Source organism: Gracilinanus agilis, chromosome 1 (assembly GCF_016433145.1).
Source record: "Gracilinanus agilis isolate LMUSP501 chromosome 1, AgileGrace, whole genome shotgun sequence".
Taxonomy (NCBI): domain Eukaryota; kingdom Metazoa; phylum Chordata; class Mammalia; order Didelphimorphia; family Didelphidae; genus Gracilinanus; species Gracilinanus agilis.
Window position 1 is genome coordinate 702,454,496 of NC_058130.1, and position 19,751 is coordinate 702,474,246.

General features: G+C 46.9%; 1 protein-coding gene across 5 annotated transcripts; it reads right to left on the reverse strand.

The window, feature by feature from the left end:
• Nucleotides 1–4,602: 4,602 nt before the first annotated feature.
• On the reverse strand, nt 4,603–13,650 carry NAPRT (nicotinate phosphoribosyltransferase). Of its 5 annotated transcripts, none has more exons than XM_044669394.1 (13): nt 13,306–13,650; nt 9,856–9,983; nt 9,641–9,723; nt 9,398–9,528; nt 8,669–8,784; nt 8,050–8,246; nt 7,819–7,959; nt 6,745–6,829; nt 6,514–6,594; nt 6,326–6,428; nt 5,978–6,100; nt 5,611–5,723; nt 4,603–5,374 (listed from the first exon to the last, which is right to left on the reverse strand). In XM_044669394.1, the coding sequence occupies exons 1-13, from the start codon at nt 13,550–13,552 to the stop codon at nt 5,306–5,308; spliced, it is 1,617 nt and encodes a 538-aa protein (XP_044525329.1). In that variant the 5' UTR covers nt 13,553–13,650; the 3' UTR covers nt 4,603–5,305. The 5 variants fall into 5 exon arrangements, with proteins under 5 accessions (XP_044525329.1, XP_044525321.1, XP_044525337.1 ...); XM_044669386.1 differs by having other exon boundaries at nt 5,611–5,718; nt 5,934–6,100; XM_044669402.1 differs by lacking the exon at nt 6,514–6,594 and having other exon boundaries at nt 5,611–5,718; nt 5,934–6,100.
• Between the last annotated feature and the right edge of the window lie 6,101 nt (nt 13,651–19,751).

The following is a 19,751-nucleotide window of genomic DNA, read 5'->3' on the forward strand; positions in this document are numbered from 1 at the left end:
CTGACTCTCAATCCACTGAGCTACCCAGCTACCCCCTCCATGGTTTTTTTTTAAATTATTCTGCTCATCATTTCTTATAGCACAGTAGTACTCCTTTACGATCATATGTCAGTATTTGATTAGCCATTCCCCAATTGATGAGTGTTCTCTCAATTTCCAATTCTTTGCCACTACAAAGAGAGCTGCTATAATTAAATATCTTCTTTTCCTTTTTCTTATCACCTTGGGAAACAGGCCTAATAGTGGTATCACTGGGTTGAAAGATATACAGTTTTATAACTATTTGGGCATGATTATATTTGTTTTCCAAAATGATTGGATCAGTTCACAGTTCCACCAAGAGTATATTATGGTCCCTATTTTCCCACATCCCCTCCAACATTTGTTATTTTGTCCTTTTATCATTTTAGTCAATCTGACAGGTATGAGATGGTATCTCAGAATTGTTTTGATTTGCATTTCTCTAATCAGTAATGATTTAGAACATTTTTTCATTTGGCTATAAAGAGCTTTGATTTCTTTATCCAAAAATTGTCCGTTCATATCTTTTGATCATTTATCAATTGGGGAATGGCTCGTTCTTATAAATATGACAAAGTTCTCTATATATTTGAGATATGAAATCTCTATACAAGAATCTGTCTATAAATATTTCCCCCCCCAACTTTCTGCTTTCCTTCTAATTTTGGATAGTACTTGTATAAAGCCTTTTTAATTTAATGTAATCAAAATTATCCATCTTACATCCCACAATACTTTCTATCTCATGTATAAATTCTTTTCCTATCCATAAATCTAATAGGTAATATAGTCCCTGTTCTTCTAATCTGCTTGATATCTCCATTGATGTCTAAGTCATGTATCCATTTTGATCTTATCTTGGTAAATATTGTAAGATATTGGTTTATACCTAGTTTCTGCCAAACTTCTTTCCAGTTTTCCCAACAATTTTTACCAAATAGTGAATTCTTATCCTAGAAATTGAATCTTTACTTTTATCAGTCACAAGGTTACTATTATCTTCTATTACTGTTTGGTGTATGTCTGTTCTGTTCCAGTACTCTACCTTTCTATTTCTTAGCCAGTGTCAGTTTCAATAATTACTTCTTTATAATACAGTTTAAAATCTAGTATTGCTAGACTTCCTTCCATTATATTTTTTTTCATTAACTCCTTTGACATTCTTGACCTTTTTTTCTTTCAAATGAGTTATTACATATTCTACCTCAATAAAATATTTTTTGATAATTTAATTGGGATGGCATTGAATAAGTAGATTAGGTAGGATTGTCATTTTAATGATATTGGCTCTGCCCACCCATGATCAATTAATATTTCTCCAGTTATTTAAATCTGATTTTACTTTTATAAAACATGTTTTGTAATTATGTTCATATAGTTCCTGGGTTTGTTTTGGCAAGAATTTTCCTAGGTATTTTATTCTGTTTATGGCTACTTTATTTATTTAATTAATTTTTAAACCCTTACCTTCCAACTTAGACTCAATACTGCATATTGGTTCCAAAGCAGAAGAGCAGTAGGGGGTAGGCAATCAATTTTAAGTGACCTGCCCAGGTTCACTCAGCAAGGAAGTGTATAAGGCCAAATTTGAACCCAGGACCACCCATCTCTAGGCCTGGCTCTCAATCCACTGAGCCACCAAGCTGCCCCCACTATCTTTTTTTGCAGGGCTTTATTAATGATACATAGAAATGCTAAGTATTTCTATGTGTTTATTTTATATCCTGGTACTTTGCTAAAATCATTATTTTGCTTAACTTTTTAGTTGAATCTCTAGTATTTTCCACATGTACCATCATATCATCTACAAATAGTTTTATTATGTCTTTTCCCACTGTTACTTTTGTTATTGATATAATCGAAGATGTTACTAGTTTTCCTTTTATTAAACCATCCCCTATATTCATGGCATAAATCCTATTTGGTCACAATGTATAATCTTTGGGATATATTATTGAAGTCCCTTAGCTAGTATTTTATTTAGGATTTTTGAAATTTGTCTAATTTTTCCTGGTTTGTTCTTTCTGGCTTAGGTATGAGCATCATATTTGTTTCCTGAAAGGAGTTTGGTAGGACTCCTTCACCTCCGTGGAATTTTCAAGGGGAAATAGCAAGACAACTAACTGTGTCATCTTAACTGGCAGGAACGCAGCGTTTTCAGGGAAGCAATCTCCAGGACACCTAGTGGACCCATTTATCCTATGGACAGGCTGGCAACTCCACTTAAACAAAGAAAGGTAGCTCCAAATCCTCTTGAATCATTGAGTTAATTGAGGTAAAGGAGAAAGAGGGATGAAGGCTGGGGTTATGAATCCCCCACAAGGAGCCACAAAAATGAACTGGGCTTGGAATGAGTGCTGGGTTACTCCCTCGGTGAATGAAGGCTGAGTCAAGCTGTTCCCAAATACTTAGGCCATGCTGTGTTCCCTTTACTCTCTACCCCCAAGGCTATGTCTACAGGAATGGGTGGGAAGAGTTTCTTCCTAGGTAGGACAGGTTTGGACTGGAAGGAATCCTAACATCCCTGCCAGGTCTGCAATTCTACTCCCACTGGCAATGGCTAACCCTACAAAACTCCTTTCTCCAGCCCCACTGAAGCGTGCCTCCAGCTCCTTTAAAGATCTCTAGAATGTCCGGCTGGTTTTCCCTGACTGAACTCAGAGGCTGCCTAAGGGCAGGGTGACCGTGAAACAGCCCCAAAGGGTTTCATGTGCTTCCAGGTTCCTGGATCAACAACAGAGTTTGGCGGCCAAAAAAAAAGCTAATGGGTTTGCAAGATGGGTCAGAGGCAAAGTGTCCAGAATGAGAGCCATGACCCATAGAGCCCCAGGCCAGAGCAGCTGTCTAGGAACCCGTGCTTAGTTCTGAGTGCCACCTTTTAGGAAGGACATGGACAAATTGGAGAAAATCCATAAGGATCACTCGAGCGAACGAATGGGCCACCATGCCGCAAGAGGACCTGGTTGAGGGGAATGTTTAACATGAGGGCTGCCTTCCAGCGTTTGAGGGGCTACTGGAGACACACAGAATATCAGAATCAGAAGACATTTTTGTGTAAAAGGGCATAACTAGGAGCAAAAGGTAACAACTGTAGAAAGACTAAGAAAAACTTCATTAAGTAATGAGCTTCTCTATTAATCACTGTCACTGCTATAGGTCCTAGTAGTGCCCTGTGTAAATAGAAATTTTGTACCCCTGAACTACATTACCCAGCATCCCTTTCACCTTCGTCCCCAAGTTGCGTGCTTACATTTGTTTATAAATTGTGTGTAACCCCGCCCTCGCTCTCTTCTCTGGCAGCTCTGTGCCTGCTCTCCTCCTGCGAGTGCCTTTCCCAGAAAGTTTCTTTTTCTTTACTGAGGCAGCTATTTTCCTTTTGCTTCAAGTTATTATTAATAAACTTTATAAAAATATAATACTTAGAGTATTTGGATATTAATTTTTAATCTTACAGCCCACTGTCCTATGAATTAAGCATCATCTTCTAATACTCCATTGCAATTCTGGGCTGCTTCGAAGATACTGGCTTCCTTACTATTTCTTTTTTTTTTTTAAACCTTTACCTTTCAGTCTAAGGCAGAAGAGTGGTAAGGGGTTAGGCAATGGGGCTAAGTGACTTGCCCAGGGTCACACAGCTAGGAAGTGTCTGGGGCCAGATTTTTGAACCCAGGATCTCCTGTCTCTAGGTCTGGCTCCCAAACCACTGAGCCATCCTTGCTATTTCTTGAATGACACTCCCTCTCCCAGCCACATGTATTACCTGGGCTGTTTTCCCATTCCTAGAATATTCTCTCTCCTTGTCTCTGACTCCTGACTCCCTTCAAGTCTCAGCTAAAATCCAGAAGCCTCTCCTGGACCCCCTTCTTAATGCCTAGTGCCTTCCCAGATAATTTCTCATTTATCCTGGATACATCTTGTTTGTTTATGATTATTTGTATGTTGTCTTCTTTAAGTTTTCCTTAAGAACAGGGCTGTCGTTTGCCTTTTATTTCCAGTGCTTAACACAGTGCCTGACACAAAATGAGCACTTAATAAATGCCAACTAAAAATGATAAGTGAAGGCACTGGGCTTCGATCCAGATACTCTGTCATTTATTGTTATTGCTGTTCAGTCATTTCAGTATGTCTGACTCTTTGTGATCCCAAATGGGGTTTTCTTGGCAAAGACACTGAAGAGGTTTTCCATTTCCTTCTCCAGCTTATTTCACAGATGAGGAAACTGAGGCCAACAGGATTAAGTGACTTGCCCAGGGTCATACAACTAGAGGCCACATTTGAGTCTTCTGGACTCTAGAACCAGGGCTCTATTCATTGTGTCACCTAGTTGATATTAAATCCAGCCATCTTTCCACCTTACTAAGTCCCACTGGCTCTTCCATGTGTCCCTCCAGTTTCCCAAATGAATGCCTCATGCACCATAATATTTTTAATATACCGGGTACTCTTTTGCTCTGTACCGTTAGTGGATCTCTATGGTACACTGAATCAACTCTAAAGTCCTTATCCTGGCATTTAAGGCTGTCTACAATCTCGCTCTACTGTACTGTACCCAAGGCAGACTCCTCCCCATCTCTAGGCTCATCTCACCCATTGCCACTGTATCTACTCATGTCTTTCCTCCTTGCCTGCTCCCTGCTCAGTGCCTAATTTCCATTTTTTCTTTTCTCACCACCAGTTTGTTTCCTCTTTTTCTTTCCTTCTTGGTTCCTCCTTCTTCCATCCTCCCTGTTTCTTCTCCCTTAAAAAATGCTAAATTCTAAGAAGTTTCTCACTCTGGTCCATTACCCAGCAGCTATTCTATGGCTACTGCCCACACTTTCACCCCATACCCAGGTACAAAGGGACAAAATATTCCACCCCATCCTGCCCCGAGAACATTAGTCCATGTGAGTGTCAGGAGAACTCCAGCCAGTGGGGTTGGGGAGATGCAACAGGAAGCTGGGTGACCCTTTTTTCAGGGAAATTGAAGAGGGGATTATGGGCTTAGGTACAGGTTTGGATTTGATGCTCTCCAAGACCATCCAAGGGTCCAGACAATCCTGAGGATCCTCCTCCTGTCTCCCCCATGGACTTTCAGAGAAGATCTCCTCCACCCTGGCCCTTCCCCTCTAGCACTGAACTTGAGGATACATCCATCAAAGAGAACCAAAACTTTAGTGTGGCTTTGCAGATGGGGTCCAAGGGGAGACCCCTCCCACCCCTGCCCCTCCATCCCTGGATTGGGACCTTGGGACTCCTTAGACAGAGCAATGAGGCTTCCTGGATGTGAGGCTCCTTTCCGACCTCAGGGGCCCTCCGGGCTGCTCTGGGCCAGACTCTCCAGCAAAGCATGTAACTTCTCAGAAAGTGCCACCTGGAGAAGGGACGAGGAGAGGGGTGGTGCTCAAGACCCCATACTAAATGGGCCCCAATAGGAGCAAGTCAGCCACCTCCCCGCCCCCCTCCCCACAGGCGATCAGAGGGGAATGGAAGGGAAGAATCTGGGGAATCTCCCATCTAGTGACTGACTCGAGGAAATGGGGAAAATCTCTCTCTGGGTGAAGGCCTCGAGGGAAATTTTTGGAGTGGGAGGGACAAAGTGTCACCCACCTGGTAGGGCTCAGGATTCTCCAGTCGCTTTTGAGCTGAGCTGAGGCAGCTCAGGGACTTCTGTGCTAAGGCCCGAGACTCAGCAAGGGAGGGAATGGGTTCACACATCTGGGAATCGAAAGAAGGCAAATGAGTAAGGCTTCGGATCTTGGGGCAAGAGAAGGATAATAAACTGGCAACGGGAGGAGGAAAGCCCAAGAGCAAAGGCTGGAGAGCTCTGGATATTGGGGGTTTGGCTTTAAGAAATGAGAAGGGGGATGGAAGCATCCAAGGGGAAGGGAGAAAAACAGTGCCCTAAACCCTTTGACCATCTCAGGGGTCACCTGTCCCAGGTGGAAGTAGACTCTGAGCAGTGGCTCCAAGGAGACGGGAGTGAGGGTCTGGCTTCTGCAGTCACCTCCTGATATGTCCAGGGGCCACACCCTCAGCTCCTGACCAGCCTGGGGTGGGGGCTCCTCCTCCAGCTGCAGCAGGTCCAGGATTGGGGCTCCTGGGAGACATGATCAGAAAGGGGAAACTGGCTGGGCTTGACTCTCCCTCTCCTGGCCAGCACCCTGAGGCAGAGGCAAGACTCAAGGATCACTGGTCATGGGACTTCCTTCCTTAGGGATCTGAGGAACAGGACTGGGCTGCCCAGAGTCACCAGGATGATCACTACATACTAGAGGGAGGTTCGGAGGCAGGCAGGGAGGAGGAGAGGCTGAGGGAAGCTCACCTTCTCGGTTGTAAAGCCGATAGGCTGCCTTGCTCCCCGGCAGCGTCTGCTTCTCAGAGTCCTCAGTTAGCTTCCGACAGGGCTGCCCTCTCACGGACACTAGCTGGGAAAATGAGGGGGACGCTGACCTCTGCCTCCCCATCTCCTTCAAGTCTCCCTGTGATTTCCATTTGGGCCTCTTCCCTCACCTTGTACACACAGCCAAGGGAAGGCTGCAGGGGACACGTGACCACATTGGTACCGATGCCGATGAGATCCACCTCACTGTCCTGGAGGGGAAGGACCACAGGGAATGGGAGGCCTGGGGCAGCCCCGAACTCTTCCTCCCTGAGGGGATCTGGGCCCTATTCCACCTCCCGATGGCTGCTGGGCAGCCCCTGGACCCGCCCCTCCCCCAGCCCCTCTTCCGCCTCCCAGACCTTGTGAGCCAGCTGGGCCAGCACTCTCTCATCTATGTTGTTGCTCACAGCGATGGACACAGACTCCAGCCAAGGCACCTGGAAGCTTGAGAGAAGGGACACAAGGTGTGAATCCCTCCCTCCCTCCTTTGTAGAATGGGCCAGGGCAGTGCCCTAGGATTTCTGGGACAAGGGTCCTGGAGTTCACTTAGCTGTGGCCCTTGCCCCTCTGTGTAAATGTGACCTCTGTAGGACCTCCACTTCCTCATCTGATGTAAGGAGACTTTTTTTTGAACCGAGGATCTCTTAAATCTACAAGTTTATGATACCAATTGCCCCCTACACCCCGGCAGGCCCAACCCTTCACTGTCACCCCACTCCAGCTAGGCTGATGTCCTCCTAGCTAGCTCTCTAAATCAAACATGGATGTGGTGGATGGAGCCCTGGGCCTAGAGTCTAGAAGACCCCAGTTCAAATGCAGCCTCAGGCACTTACTGGCGGTGGTGTGACCTTGGGCAAGTCACTTAACCCCGCTGGCCTCAGTTTCTTCATCTAATAAATGAGCTGGAGAAGGAAATGGCCAACCACCTCAATGTCTTTGCCAAGAGAACCCCAAATGGGGTCATGAAGAGTCAGACACGACTAAACAACAACAATTAAGGCTTGTTGGCTTGACATGAAAAGTGCTTAATAAATGCTCCCCTTCCTCACCCCGTTTTGGTCTCCCTATCAGGAAGGCTCCCACACTCCCAGGGCCCCTTCATCATTTCTCTGACCTACTCTCCACTGTCCTGGGCCAGGTCTACTCCCCCTTGCCCCAGTTCTCTTACCTCCTGGCACCGGCCTTGTCTCCTGATTACCAAACTCCAGAGACCTTTCAGCTCACTGAGATAAGCTTTTCTGGGAGATTCCTCTCCTCCCTGCCCCCCCCCAGCTCTTGCTCCCCACTAAAAGCATCCTCCCATCTCCCCTGCCATGCTGCTTCCCAGAGGGCACCTCCCCACACCAGCCTTCCTGCCTCTGGGGCCCTTTTTCCCTCTGGCTCAGCCCCTTCCCCTAATTTCACCAAGGTCCCCTTCAAGGGTCGGGGCTCACTGGGAGGCACATTTCCGGAAAATTCTTCGGATTTCCTGGGCCTGCTGCAGTAAATCTCCGCTGTCTAGTCGCACCCCTGTTGCCCGGTACCCCAGCTCGGCCAGCGCCAGCGCCACGGCCAGGAAATTTGGAAGCCCACTCCTGGGAAAGGACGGAGGAGAGGAAGGAAGGAGTTCTCTCCTTGCATTCCCTGGCTCCTGGCCCACCCCCAGCTCGCAGTCTTCAGCTTACCGCATGACACTGTAGGAGTCCAGCAGCCCCTGGAAGGCTTGGGGGAAAGCCAGGGCATAGGCCACAAAGGCAGCTCGTTCTCCAAGGTGAATCTCTTCCACTCGAAGGCCCAGGTACTCACACACTTTGCCTAGCCAAGACTCAGTGAGGATGGAGAGGTCCCTGGGAGGCCCTTGCCCAGATGCTGGAGTCAGCATCTGGGGGGAGACACATAGTGGGAGATGGGAGGATCAGCAACTGGAACTTCTGGGGAGATGGTGAATCCAGGGGGACCAGGGAACAGAAGTTGGGGCTCTATTTCAGGAGGTGGGGGCTTTTCCTCCAATTCCCTGTAAAACTGTGGACCAGTCCCTCCTCCCTTTGATCCTCAGTTTCCTCCTTAGTACAGGGGGTCGGGGAAAGGCGGGGAAGGGAGCCAAGGCTGAGGGGGAGGGCAGGGGACCTGGGATCAGGGCAAGAGATGGATATGGAGCCAGCCTGGAGAAGAGACGGAGCTTTCAGGCAGGGATTTGGTGGGCTGAGCTCCAAAGAAAAGCATAGGGATGAGGGAAAGAGCTTAGGGGGTCCTCGGTTTAGGGGCTCTCCCACCCCACCCTTGCCTCCTGGTGACTACACTGACCGGGGCCTGGGGTTGCTCGGAGCCAGAGAAGGAGGTGATGAAGGAGTGAGCCAGAGTGCCAGCCACAGGCACCCCTCGAAGTTGCCCGGCCAACACGTTACTGCTGCTGTCAAAGCCTGAGCCGGGGCAGGGGCAGGAGACAGGGTCAGGGAAGAGCAGGGGCCATGCCAGGGAGGAAGGGAGGGTTCTAGGGAAGAGCACTACAGGGCCAGGGTCCTTCCCACTTAGTGGCAGATCATAGACCCAGAGCTGGAAGGGACTTTACGTGCCATCTAGTCCAACTCCCTCAATTTACAGATGAGGAAATGGAAGCCTAATGAAGCTAAGTGACTTATCCAAGGTCACACCAGTAATAAGTCTCAGAGGCAGGATTTGAACCTATCACTTCTGACTCTAGAGCCAGAGTTCTTTCCACTGGATTGTGTTGCCTCTCAATACTAAGGGGTGGGGGTGGGGTGGGGGGAGGGTGGAACTGGAGGAGGCTGATGTTTCAGGAAGAGAATAGAGGGCCCTGCAGGCAGTTCATTTTTCTCATTTGTAAAATAGAGAAGGCTGGTCCAGGCCAACTCTAAGGTTCCTTCCAGCTCATCCCTTTTGTTCTAGGATTCCAGCTCAGCAGTGCAGGCAGAGCTCCCAGGGCCCAGGGTGTTCTGGGGCAGAGGGCAAGAGGAAAGGGAAGGGAGGGGCTCTTGGGCACTACTGGGGTGGCCTGGGCAGATGGGTCCTCACCGCCCAGGTAGCTGTAGGTGGAGGCTGTGAGGCCTCCATCAGGGCCCTGTGCCCGCCGCAGCCCCATCTCCAATAGCCGCTTCTTTGGCCCTGCTATCAGGCGCAGCCGGGCTGCGTTAGTGGCCACCAGGCTAGAGAAGACAAGGAAAGATGTGTGGGGAGGGTCCTCCTAACTCTCCCATGGGCCCTCCTGCTCCCACAGATGATGGGAGGTGGATTGTGTCCATCTCCCCTTGGCCCCACCTGGCATAGTTGATGAGGCAGAGCAGGGGAGTCTCCAGGAGCTGCACTAGGAGGAGAGGCCCTGATACGCAGAGTAATGGTACCTGGAGCATGAAGATGGCAAGGCCCTGTCAGAGCCTCTCTCTAGTCAGAGAGTCTCCCCTCCTAGTGGGGGGGCGGGGGGTAGGGGTGTAGGGGGATGGGGGGTGGAACTGGATGAGGCTGTACACACTCACATGGGCAAAGGCCAGGGAACCCTCGAGCTGGGCCCGAATAGTCACTGCAGAGCAGTCCAGTCCCTGCAGGTGTTCAAAGAAGGCAGGGTCCGTGTCTGGTGGGAGCACAGAGGCCAGGTACTTTACATCTGTGGGGAAGACAGGCACACAGGATGTAAACCCTTCCACGGCAGGGCCAAGAGCCTCTGGTCTGGTCCTGCCTCGTTCCCCACATTAGAATCTAAAAAATAATATGACGAGGATGAGTGTAATAAATAGCTAGGATTTACAGAGCTGCAAAGCACTTCGAGATATCATCTAATTTTATGCTCGTGACCCTGGGTGGTAGGTGCTATTATTACCTCCATTTTACAGATGAAGAAACAGGCTGATTTGCCCAGGTTCACAAAGCTGGTCTGAGGTAGGACTTGAAATCAGGACTTCCTAAATCCAGGTCTAGTGCTCCAGGTATTGTGCTACCCATTTCTATCTTGACCATGCTTCCCCTAGATCTCCTGGGTCACCTCGGGTCTCACTAGGGGGTTCCTCTTACTTGGTCTCCCCACCTTAAGTTTGTCCTCACTCCTATCCCTTTCCTACCCAGTTGCCAAAGGGACTATATTTATTTTTCTTTCTTTAAAAAAACATTTTTTTAAAACCCTTTCCTTCTGTCTTAGAATCAATACTGGGTATTGGCTCCAAGGCAGAAGAGAGGTAAGAGCTAGGGAATGGGGGTTAAGTGACTTGCCCAGGGTCACACAACTTGTCTGGGGTCAAATATGAACCCAGGACATCCTGTCTCTAGGCCTGGCTCTCAATCGACTGAGCCACCCAGATGCCCCCTATTTTTCTTTTTTTTAAGGGACAATATTTAAACAAAGGTTTGATCATGCCACTTCCCTTCTCAATTATCCCCATGGGCTCCCTGTTGCCTCTGAGACTAAAATATAAACTTTGTTGGACATTCAAGTCCTTTAAGACCTGGTGGCTATAGTGCTGGGCTTGGAGCCAGGAAAACCTGAGTTCAAATCCAGCCTAGATATTTCCTAGCTTCATGACCCAGGGCAATTCCCTCACTCACTGTTTGACTCAGTTTCCTCAACTATAAATGTCAATAATAATAGTATGTACTTTCACGTTACTATGAGGGTTAAATGAAATGTTTGTAAAGTGTTTTGCACAGTGCCTGGCTAGCTATATAAATGCTAGCTATTAGTATTCTCTTTCTGGCTTTCTCCTACATTACTCCCCGGCCAAGCTGGTCTTAGTTTCTCCCAAAGAGAGCTCCATCTACTATTTTCCTGTCACTGTGGCAAATTCTCCTACCTGGAATATCCTCCCTCCCTCCTGGATATGCCTGGAGGATCTTTTATTCCCTTCAAGACACAGCTACAGGAAGCCTTTCCTGATTCCTATCCTACCTTGGACCTACTCTCTTTTATTCGGTTCATATATATTTGCTATAAGTAGGCACTTAATAAATGCATGTGGCTTAATTGATAAAGGAACCTTTGATCTTTGGTCTAAGGACGTGGCCTTTTTCCACTCCTTCATCTTTCTTCAATTCTAACCTGAGGCCAGAAGGGCCTGATCTTTCTAGCCCTTGGGCTTGCTCTTTGGATTCCGGGATTAGATCTGCTTAATTACAAAGTGTTCCCCATTAACTCTGGGACCCACGCCTTGACAATTACTTTCCTCATAAAAGAAACATAATTGCCTACAATCTTTTTCTTGGAAAAATTTTAAACTTAGAAAGTGTTTTCCTGGCAACACACTTCCAGTTTCTCACCACCAACTGCCCTTTAGGCTCTCAAATTGGAGGTCCCTTTGGCATCTTCTGCTTAACATGTCTGATGCTGAACTCATGTCCTTTTCTCCCTAAATCTCACCCTCTTCCTATCACATATTCTAGTCAGAGGCACCACCATCTTCCCAGGCACCTGGCTCACAGCTTAGTGGCATCCTTTACTCCTAACTCTCTTTTACTGCCCTGACCCCTGCCATAGCCAATCCCTTGCCAAGACCTGTGGATTCTACCTTTTGGAACTAGGTGGGCCCTCCTCTCTCCTCATAGGGCTACTACTTTACATACCTGGACTACTGCCATAGCCTCCTGGCTGGTCTCCCTCCCTGTCACTCCATTCAGCTGACAAATTAACCTCCCTAAAGCTTGGGTCTCGCTTCTCCCCATCACCTCTCCGTTTAATAAATTCCAGTGGCTCCCTATTGCCTCCAAGAGAAAATAAATATAAAATGCTGTTTGACATTTAAAACCCTTGGGAACCTGTCTCCCTCCTCCCTTTCCAGTTCTCTTGAACCATAATGCTCCATGGTCCCACTTGCTTCCTTCCTGTCCCTCCAAGAAGACACTCCATCTCCCAACTCCAGGCATTTTCACTGGCTTGTCTGCCCCTCATGCCAGAAATTTCCTCCCTCTTCAAATCTCCATTTTCTGCCCCCCCTTCCTTCCCGGACAAGTCTTTCCTGATCCTCCTCAGCGTTAACCCCTTCCTTCGTTCGACTACCTCCAATGTATTGTCTAGCTTGTTTGTACGAAGTTGTTAGCACGTCCTCTCCCCCTCAGACCGTGAGCTCCTTGAGGGCAGAGAACGTTTTTGGCCTTTCCAGCGATTAGCTAACCTCCGCGGAGCCAGAGCTTCAGGCTCTTCTCCCAAGTCCAGGTCACTCCTAGCCAATCAGGAATCGGGCTGGGATTCCTCCTCCCCTCCCCTCCCCCCTTCCCCTGTCCCAAACCACCTAGCCTTTCGCAATACCCAGCGGACTCTCCGACCCACCATCCCTAGGAGCAATTGCGGTCTTTGGAGACTTTAGGGAACCTTAAGTTCAACCCTCTCTTTTACAAAAGGGAAACTGAGACCAAGAAAGAAAAGGGCGTTAGTACTGGAGTAGGTCATCCCTCAAAGTTCACGGCCAACGCGCCCTTCCTAATTCTCTACACTGTGTCCTCCCGGCAAGCGCTGCCGCTGCGGCAAAGAGGTGGGACACCGGTTAAGACCTCGGATCCGCGATCTAGGATCTTGGCTCAGTCGGAATCTGCGTCTGGGGCCCCGGGGTCCGAATCTTGGACTAGGGCAAGGTCTGAATCTGGGACCCGGGTGGGGCAGGGACCTGTGCAGGGTCCGAATCTGGGACCGGGGCGGGGTCTGAACCTGGGACCGAGACGGGAACACATGCAGGGACACTTAAAGGGTCCGAATCTGGGACTGGGGCGGGGTCGCAGCCTGGGACTGGCGAAGGGTTTGAATCTAGGACTGGGGCAGGGACACAGAAAAGGTATGAACCTGGAACTGGAGCAGGGACATAGGCAGAGTCCGAATCTGAGACTGGGACACATGCTAGGTTGGGGGTGGGGCGGGGCCGGGTATGAATCTGGGAGTAGAGTAAGGGCCAGGACCAGGGTCAGGGTCAGGGTTCGGGTCGGGCTCGGAACCGGGCCCGCCGCGGCGGTACCTGCCGGGCGGAGGCGGAAGGCGCGCAAGAAGCGCATGCAGTCCCGCAGCCCCGCGGCCAGGGTGAAGGAGGACCCGAAGGGGCAGCGGCGAAAGAAGAGCTCGAACTCAGCGGGCTCCAGGGCCCGGCCCGCCCGCCAGTAGGCCAGAGCCATGGTGATCTGGTAGAGGTCGGTGAGCAGGGCCCGGGCTGCTGCCTCCGCCTCCGGATCCTTCTCCTGCTCCAGCTCCGGTTGCGGCTTCTCCATCCTCCAGCCCAGAATGTGCAATGTCTGCGCTCCGGGAGAACGCTTGGGGAGAGGCGAGTCACGTGGGGACACACCCCGACCAATGGCCGAAACACTCGGGAATCCGCGCCCCCAGCAACGCCACAACGCCTTTCGGGAAGTTCACGGACGCCGGGAGCCTCGGGTTCGAGGCTGGCTCAGATCCAGCGTGGGCTGGGAAGGATCAAGGACCCGGGCATCCTCGCTTGTCCGCTGGGCCTCTCACCTTCTCCAGCGGGGGCAGCCGAACTTCTCAGGCCCATTCGCGCCCACCAAGGTGGAGCGCAGAGTCCGAGACTGAGAGTCTGGACACTCGCCTACCATTCAGTGCATGACCTTGGGCAAGTCCACCTCCCTTGCCGCGAAATGCTCCGGACTCTCCAGATCCCCAGAGATGTTTCAAGTCTCCCATGGCAGTTCTCTGTAGATCTCAACTCCAAATTTATTATTTAAAAAAAAAAAAGCATTATTGATGCCTTTTAGTTGCTTATAAGTCATTTCTAGATGTGGTTCCCACCATCCGAATTTAATCCCATTTTGTGACACCAAGAGGGCACACTTTGAGTGGGCTGGGATTGTTTCCCTAGCAGTCTTACTGGTAACTGGCTGGTGGTGGTGGTGGTGGTAGTAGTAGTAATAGTCAATAATAGCTGAAGTTTATATAGGACTTAACTATGTACCAATCGTTGCTAAAAGCTTTAGTTATTCTCATTTGATCCTCACAACAACCCTAGGTAGTTCCATTATTATCCCTACTTTACATATGAGGAAACTGAGGCAAACAGCAGTTAACTGACTTGCTCCAGCTCACATAGCTAGTAAGGTGTTTAGAGGCTGGATTTGAACTCCCTTAAACTCTCTGAATCCAGGCCCATTGCCATATTTATTGCACCTCTTAGCTGCCAAGTAGACATTTAATAAAGGCTTGTTGCATAGAACAGAGAAAAACAAATTAAGGTTAAGTAAAAACAGCAGCCAGTGACCCAGTTGAACTCTGCATATAATGATCTAGATGGAAGTCTCCTTCCCTTTCCACCTTTTCCATCTTTCAGCAGAGGTGGGCTGCTTTCTTGTTCTGCCAGACTGGACTGAGATTGGTGTAATAATCATCATCTCCAATTTTACTGAGAAAATAGGTTATTCATGAGCTTTAATTCAACTCACTCACAGAGCTTGGTGTCAAGAGGATCTGGATTCATATCTGCCCTCTGACATTTCCTAACAGTCTGACCCTGGGCAAGTCACTTAACCCCAATCACCAATCTCCTGCCTTGGAATCAATACTTACTATCAATTTTAAGCCAGGTGAGTTTCAGAAAAAAGAAAAAATACTATTCTGCATCTTAAAGCCCCTCAAGACCATCCCTACCCCCTCCCTTTCCTCATCTGACTTGAAGGTGACTTTTTCCAGCTAGGGCAAACCCTTCCATTTGTTTCCTTTCCTCAAGTTTGTCCGCTTGAAGGAACCTCCTTTATCCCCATCTCTAATCTTTAGCCTATCTACCAGCTCTCTCCCTGAGCTCTACATCCTTAAAAAAACAAAACAAACAAAAAAAAAAACACTTCACTTAACCTACCACCCTCTAAAGCAATTGTCCTCTCCAAATTTCAAAGCAAATTTCTGGGAAAAAAGTTATCTTTACTCAGTTTCAGCTTCCTCCCACATCCCATTCACTTCCTCCTCCAGTTCAAATTGCTCCAAGCAGTTACAGAGCTTTCTCAATTGCTAGTCTATGGTCATTCTTAACCTTGCAACATGTGACCTTTCAACTGCCACCAGCTACTGTATAATCTCTCCTACTTCACCTCTTACCTGCTACATCTCAGGCCCTTACTAGCTCATCTGTCTCAAGCATACAACAGCAGATAGTGTTTCTCCCAAGGTTTTGACTTGGGCTTTCCATGATCAAATTAAGACCCATGGGGCTCATCAATCATTTCTGTGAAGATACCATCAAGACAACATAGCTTGTCTCTCTTCCAAGTTAATACACAGTAAATAAAATGACAGGAAACAATTATGTTGAAAGTGACCACAATTTTAAAAGTTGACAGACTCCAGGTGAAGAACCCCTATTTTAAGAGATGATGCAAACAGGCCAGATTCTTTGCATACTTTATGTTCCCCTAGATCTGCACTCCATTTCCCACCCATGTACCTGTAAGTCCTACAATGACACTCTTATCTTCCCCCTCATGGTTGCACCATCTGCCCTCAGCACTATCTATCCCTCATGCCCACAGCACACACCCTTCTAATGTTTGTGCTGTTTGTCCTCATCACATCTATCTCTCCTTCAAGCCTGCAATACACACCCTTCTGATTTCTGGCTTTTAGAATGCCTTTAAGTGACTTTCCTTGGCAGTTTGGTTTGTGGTCTACTGGCCTTTCTGACCACTCAGGTCACGTGGGGTTAGTTACTTGTTTACATGTTGACTCCTTCCCCTCCCATGGATTTGTAAGCTCCCTGAGAGCTAGGACTTGTCTTTATCCCTAGTGTTTAGTACACAGTAGGTCCTAAGCAAATGCTGGTTCTTTTCCACAGGGAGACATAGGGATAACAAGAAGAGTCCCCCAACCATCCTTTTCTGTTCAGCTGCCAGCCACCCCAGACAGGCCCTCTCTTCTAGTCAGTCACTACCTGCTCTTACACCAAGGTTTTTCTCCTATAGAAGGGCCAGTGGTGTACTGGAAACAGGCTGGAGCCCCAGCTGTGGTCACCTGTGAGTGGGTGTGAGCATGCTGGCTGGTTTGGTTCCAAGCCTCCTGCTTCCTACCCTGTAAACTGATATAATTACATAAGATGATATCTAAAGTCCCTGCCTCCAGTTCAAAATCCCTCTTCCTGGCCCATGAGGCCTCATAATTCTTCCCCGATAGTTCCTAAAGTTTTGTGGAGAAGAATAGGGGCAGTACAAATGTTTTTTATTTTGTTCCTGCCCTGTGATCCTATTAGTATCAGGAATTCCTGGTGTTCAAATTCTCTAGAGGATAAAGATCAACTCTCAAACTTGTATTTTTAGAAGTTACCCAGAAGCACTGAGAGGTGATGTTTCTGGTTGTATGGTCAAAGGTAGGCCTTGAACTTAGTTCTTGATTCTAATGCTGCAGCTATATTAATAATAAGTATTACTATATCAATGTAAGTAACCTTACAACTAAAGTCAACCAATATTTATTAAATTAAAATATTAATTTTTATTAAAAATACCTACCAGATTTAAGGTTGATACAAAACCTAAAACCCCAGAAGTGATTTGCCTTAGAGGCAAGAGAGATCTCTGCCAGAAGGTCAAGCCCAATCCTTTCCTTTTACAAAAGCCCAGAAAGTCTTGCCTCGGGCCATATGGATATTTAGTAGTAAAGCAGGGAGAATTAGATCCCAGGACTCTTTGACATGAGAATAATGATGTGGTCACAGACAGGATCCCAGAGGGCAGATTTATATATAGCACTTATTTAAAGATGTATAGGTATTCAAAGGGTGGTAGACAGGTTTAGTACTAGCTTTGGTGCCAGTCCAAATACAGGTTCTGTCTCAGTTTGGCTACAGATCCTGGATGAGAATATGCTAATACCATTAAAAAAGTGAACTTGCAAAAGTAATGAATGTTGGAGGGGATGTAGCAAAATTGGTACACTAATGCATTGTTGGTGGAGTTGTGAAGTAACGCAGCCATTCTGGAGGGCAATTTGGAATTATGCCCAAAGGACTATAAAACTGTGCATATCCTTTGATCCCATAATACCACTACTGGGTCTGTATCCCAGAAAGATTTAAAAAAGGTGTGTGTGTGGGGGGAAGGAGAAACACCTACTTGTACAAAAATATTTATAGCGGCTTTTTTTTTTGTGGTGGCAAAGAATTAGAAATTGAGGGGATGTCAATCAATTGAGGAATGGCTGAACAAACTGTAGTATATGTTGGTGATGGAATACTATTGTGCTGTAAGAAATGATAAGCAAGATTTCAGAAAAAGCCAGAAAGACCTGCAGGAACTGATACAGAGCAAAAGCAGCAGAACTGGAAGAACATTGTACAAAATAGCAATATTGTATGATGATTATCTGTGAAAATTTGGCTACTCTGGGCAATGTAATGATCTGAAACAATCCTGAAAGACATGACAGCGAATGTTATTCACCTCCAGAGAAAGAACAGTTAGAATTAGATGGGTGTGGGTCAAAGCATATTATCTTTCACATCAGTGTATTTTATGGTTTTAGTTTGAGGTTTTAGTTTTGTGCAAGAGTACGCTTACAACAATGTGTGTTTTGCATGATAAAAAAATTAAAAAAATTTTTAAAAAGAGAAAAAAAAATACCTTCTCTGGCTCTATGCCTCCCTAATGCCAAAGACTTGGTGGAAAGGCCAACACAAGGAATGCTGGGCAAGGAACCCTTCCCCTTTGCAGGGTTTGGACTTGACATAGCAGGAAGGGATAGACCCCCTCCTGAATACCTAGGGTTTAAGTTGAGGGAATAGGAAACTGCTGGAGGTTCTTCAAATAACAAATGAACCCTTTCCTCAAAATCTGAGAGAAGGGAGTTAGGAGGAAAAACCCAGGCTCAAGGTAGGTTCTAGACTCCCAAATCTGGAAGTTAGTTCTCTTTGCTGCCCTCTTCAAGTTGTGGGGAGAAGAGTATACTCAAGGCTTTTGGTTTCCAGAGGCAAGTGGCACAGTTGATGGAATGCTGGACCTAAAGTGGGGAAAGATCTGAGTTCAGATCTATCCCAACACTTAGTAGCTATATGACTTTTTGCAAGTATTTAGTCTCTGCCTGTCTCAGTTTCCTTAGTGGCAAAATGAGTTAGCTAATAACTATCTATCTAATATCTCTATTGTGCTTTGCAAATGTACACATGGAGATTGAGAACCTGACAAGCACAGTTCACAGGGAAGAAGCTAGTCTGAATCTTTGATTTCTACTGGACTCATCCAGACCCTCATTGCCAGGAACCAGAGGTGCCAGGTTCTCAAAGCCATCTCAGAAGTCCAGGCCAGACTTCTAGAGAGCAGGTCAGAACTGTCTCTTAGCAGCACTTTGTTTTCATGTTTCCTCAGGTCCCAATGCACCTTTCAGTCCTCAGAGGAAATATGAGCTTCTTGGAGAAGCAAGAAGCAATGGAAACTAATAAATCAGTGAGTCTTCTGAGGGGAAAATGACTTGACTTTAGGCCTGCTCCCCAGAAAGATGGATGCTCAGCACTTGTGACTTTTCTCTTCTCCCACCCACCTCAATTCTCTACTGCAAGACAGAGGGGGAAGTTCAGCTGGAAATGGGGAGGTGTTAGGAGACCAGGCCAAGCCCCTACTGAATACCTAGAAGGGCTATTGATTTGCTTCTCCTGTTTTATACCCCACTAACAGGAGCAGAAAATTCACAGGTGGGAGGTGGGTGATGAAGGCCTGCACTAGGGGGTGGCAATGCCAGAGGAGAAAAGGCACATTCAATAGAGTTGGCTGGCCTTGGCCAGAGATTGGCTATAGGTTGGGGGGATGAGAGACTGTGAGGAGAGGGAGAGGTACCTGTGTCAAGGAATTTAGTTACAAAAGGCAGAAAGCTTGGGACAATAGTTAGTGGGGATACAGCAGCAAGAGTTAGAAAGAGAAATTCCATTTAAAATCACTGTAGACAATATAAAATACTTAGGAATCTATTTGCCAAGACAAACACAGGAATTATATGAATACAACTACAAAACACTTTCCACACAATTTAAACTAGATCTAAACAATTGGAAAAACATTAATTGCTCATGGGTAGGACGAGTTAACATAATAAAAATGACAATCCTACCCAAATTAATTTACTTATTCAGTGCCATACCTATTCAAACTACCAAGAAACTTTTTTACTGAATTAGAAAAAATTATAACAAAGTTCATCTGGAAGAACAAAAGATCAAGATATCAAGGGAAATATTGGGGGAAAAAATGAAGGTAGGGGCCTAGCAGTACCAGATCTTAAACTGTATTATAAAGCAGTAGTCATCAAAACAATATGGTACTGGCTAAGAGACAGAAGGGAGGGTCAGTGGAATAGACTTGGGGTAAATGACCTCAGCAAGACAGTGTATGATAAACCCAAAGAGCCCAGCTTTTGGGACAAAAATCCACTATTTGACAAAAACTGCTGAGAAAATTGGAAAACAGTATGGGAGAGATTAGGTTTAGA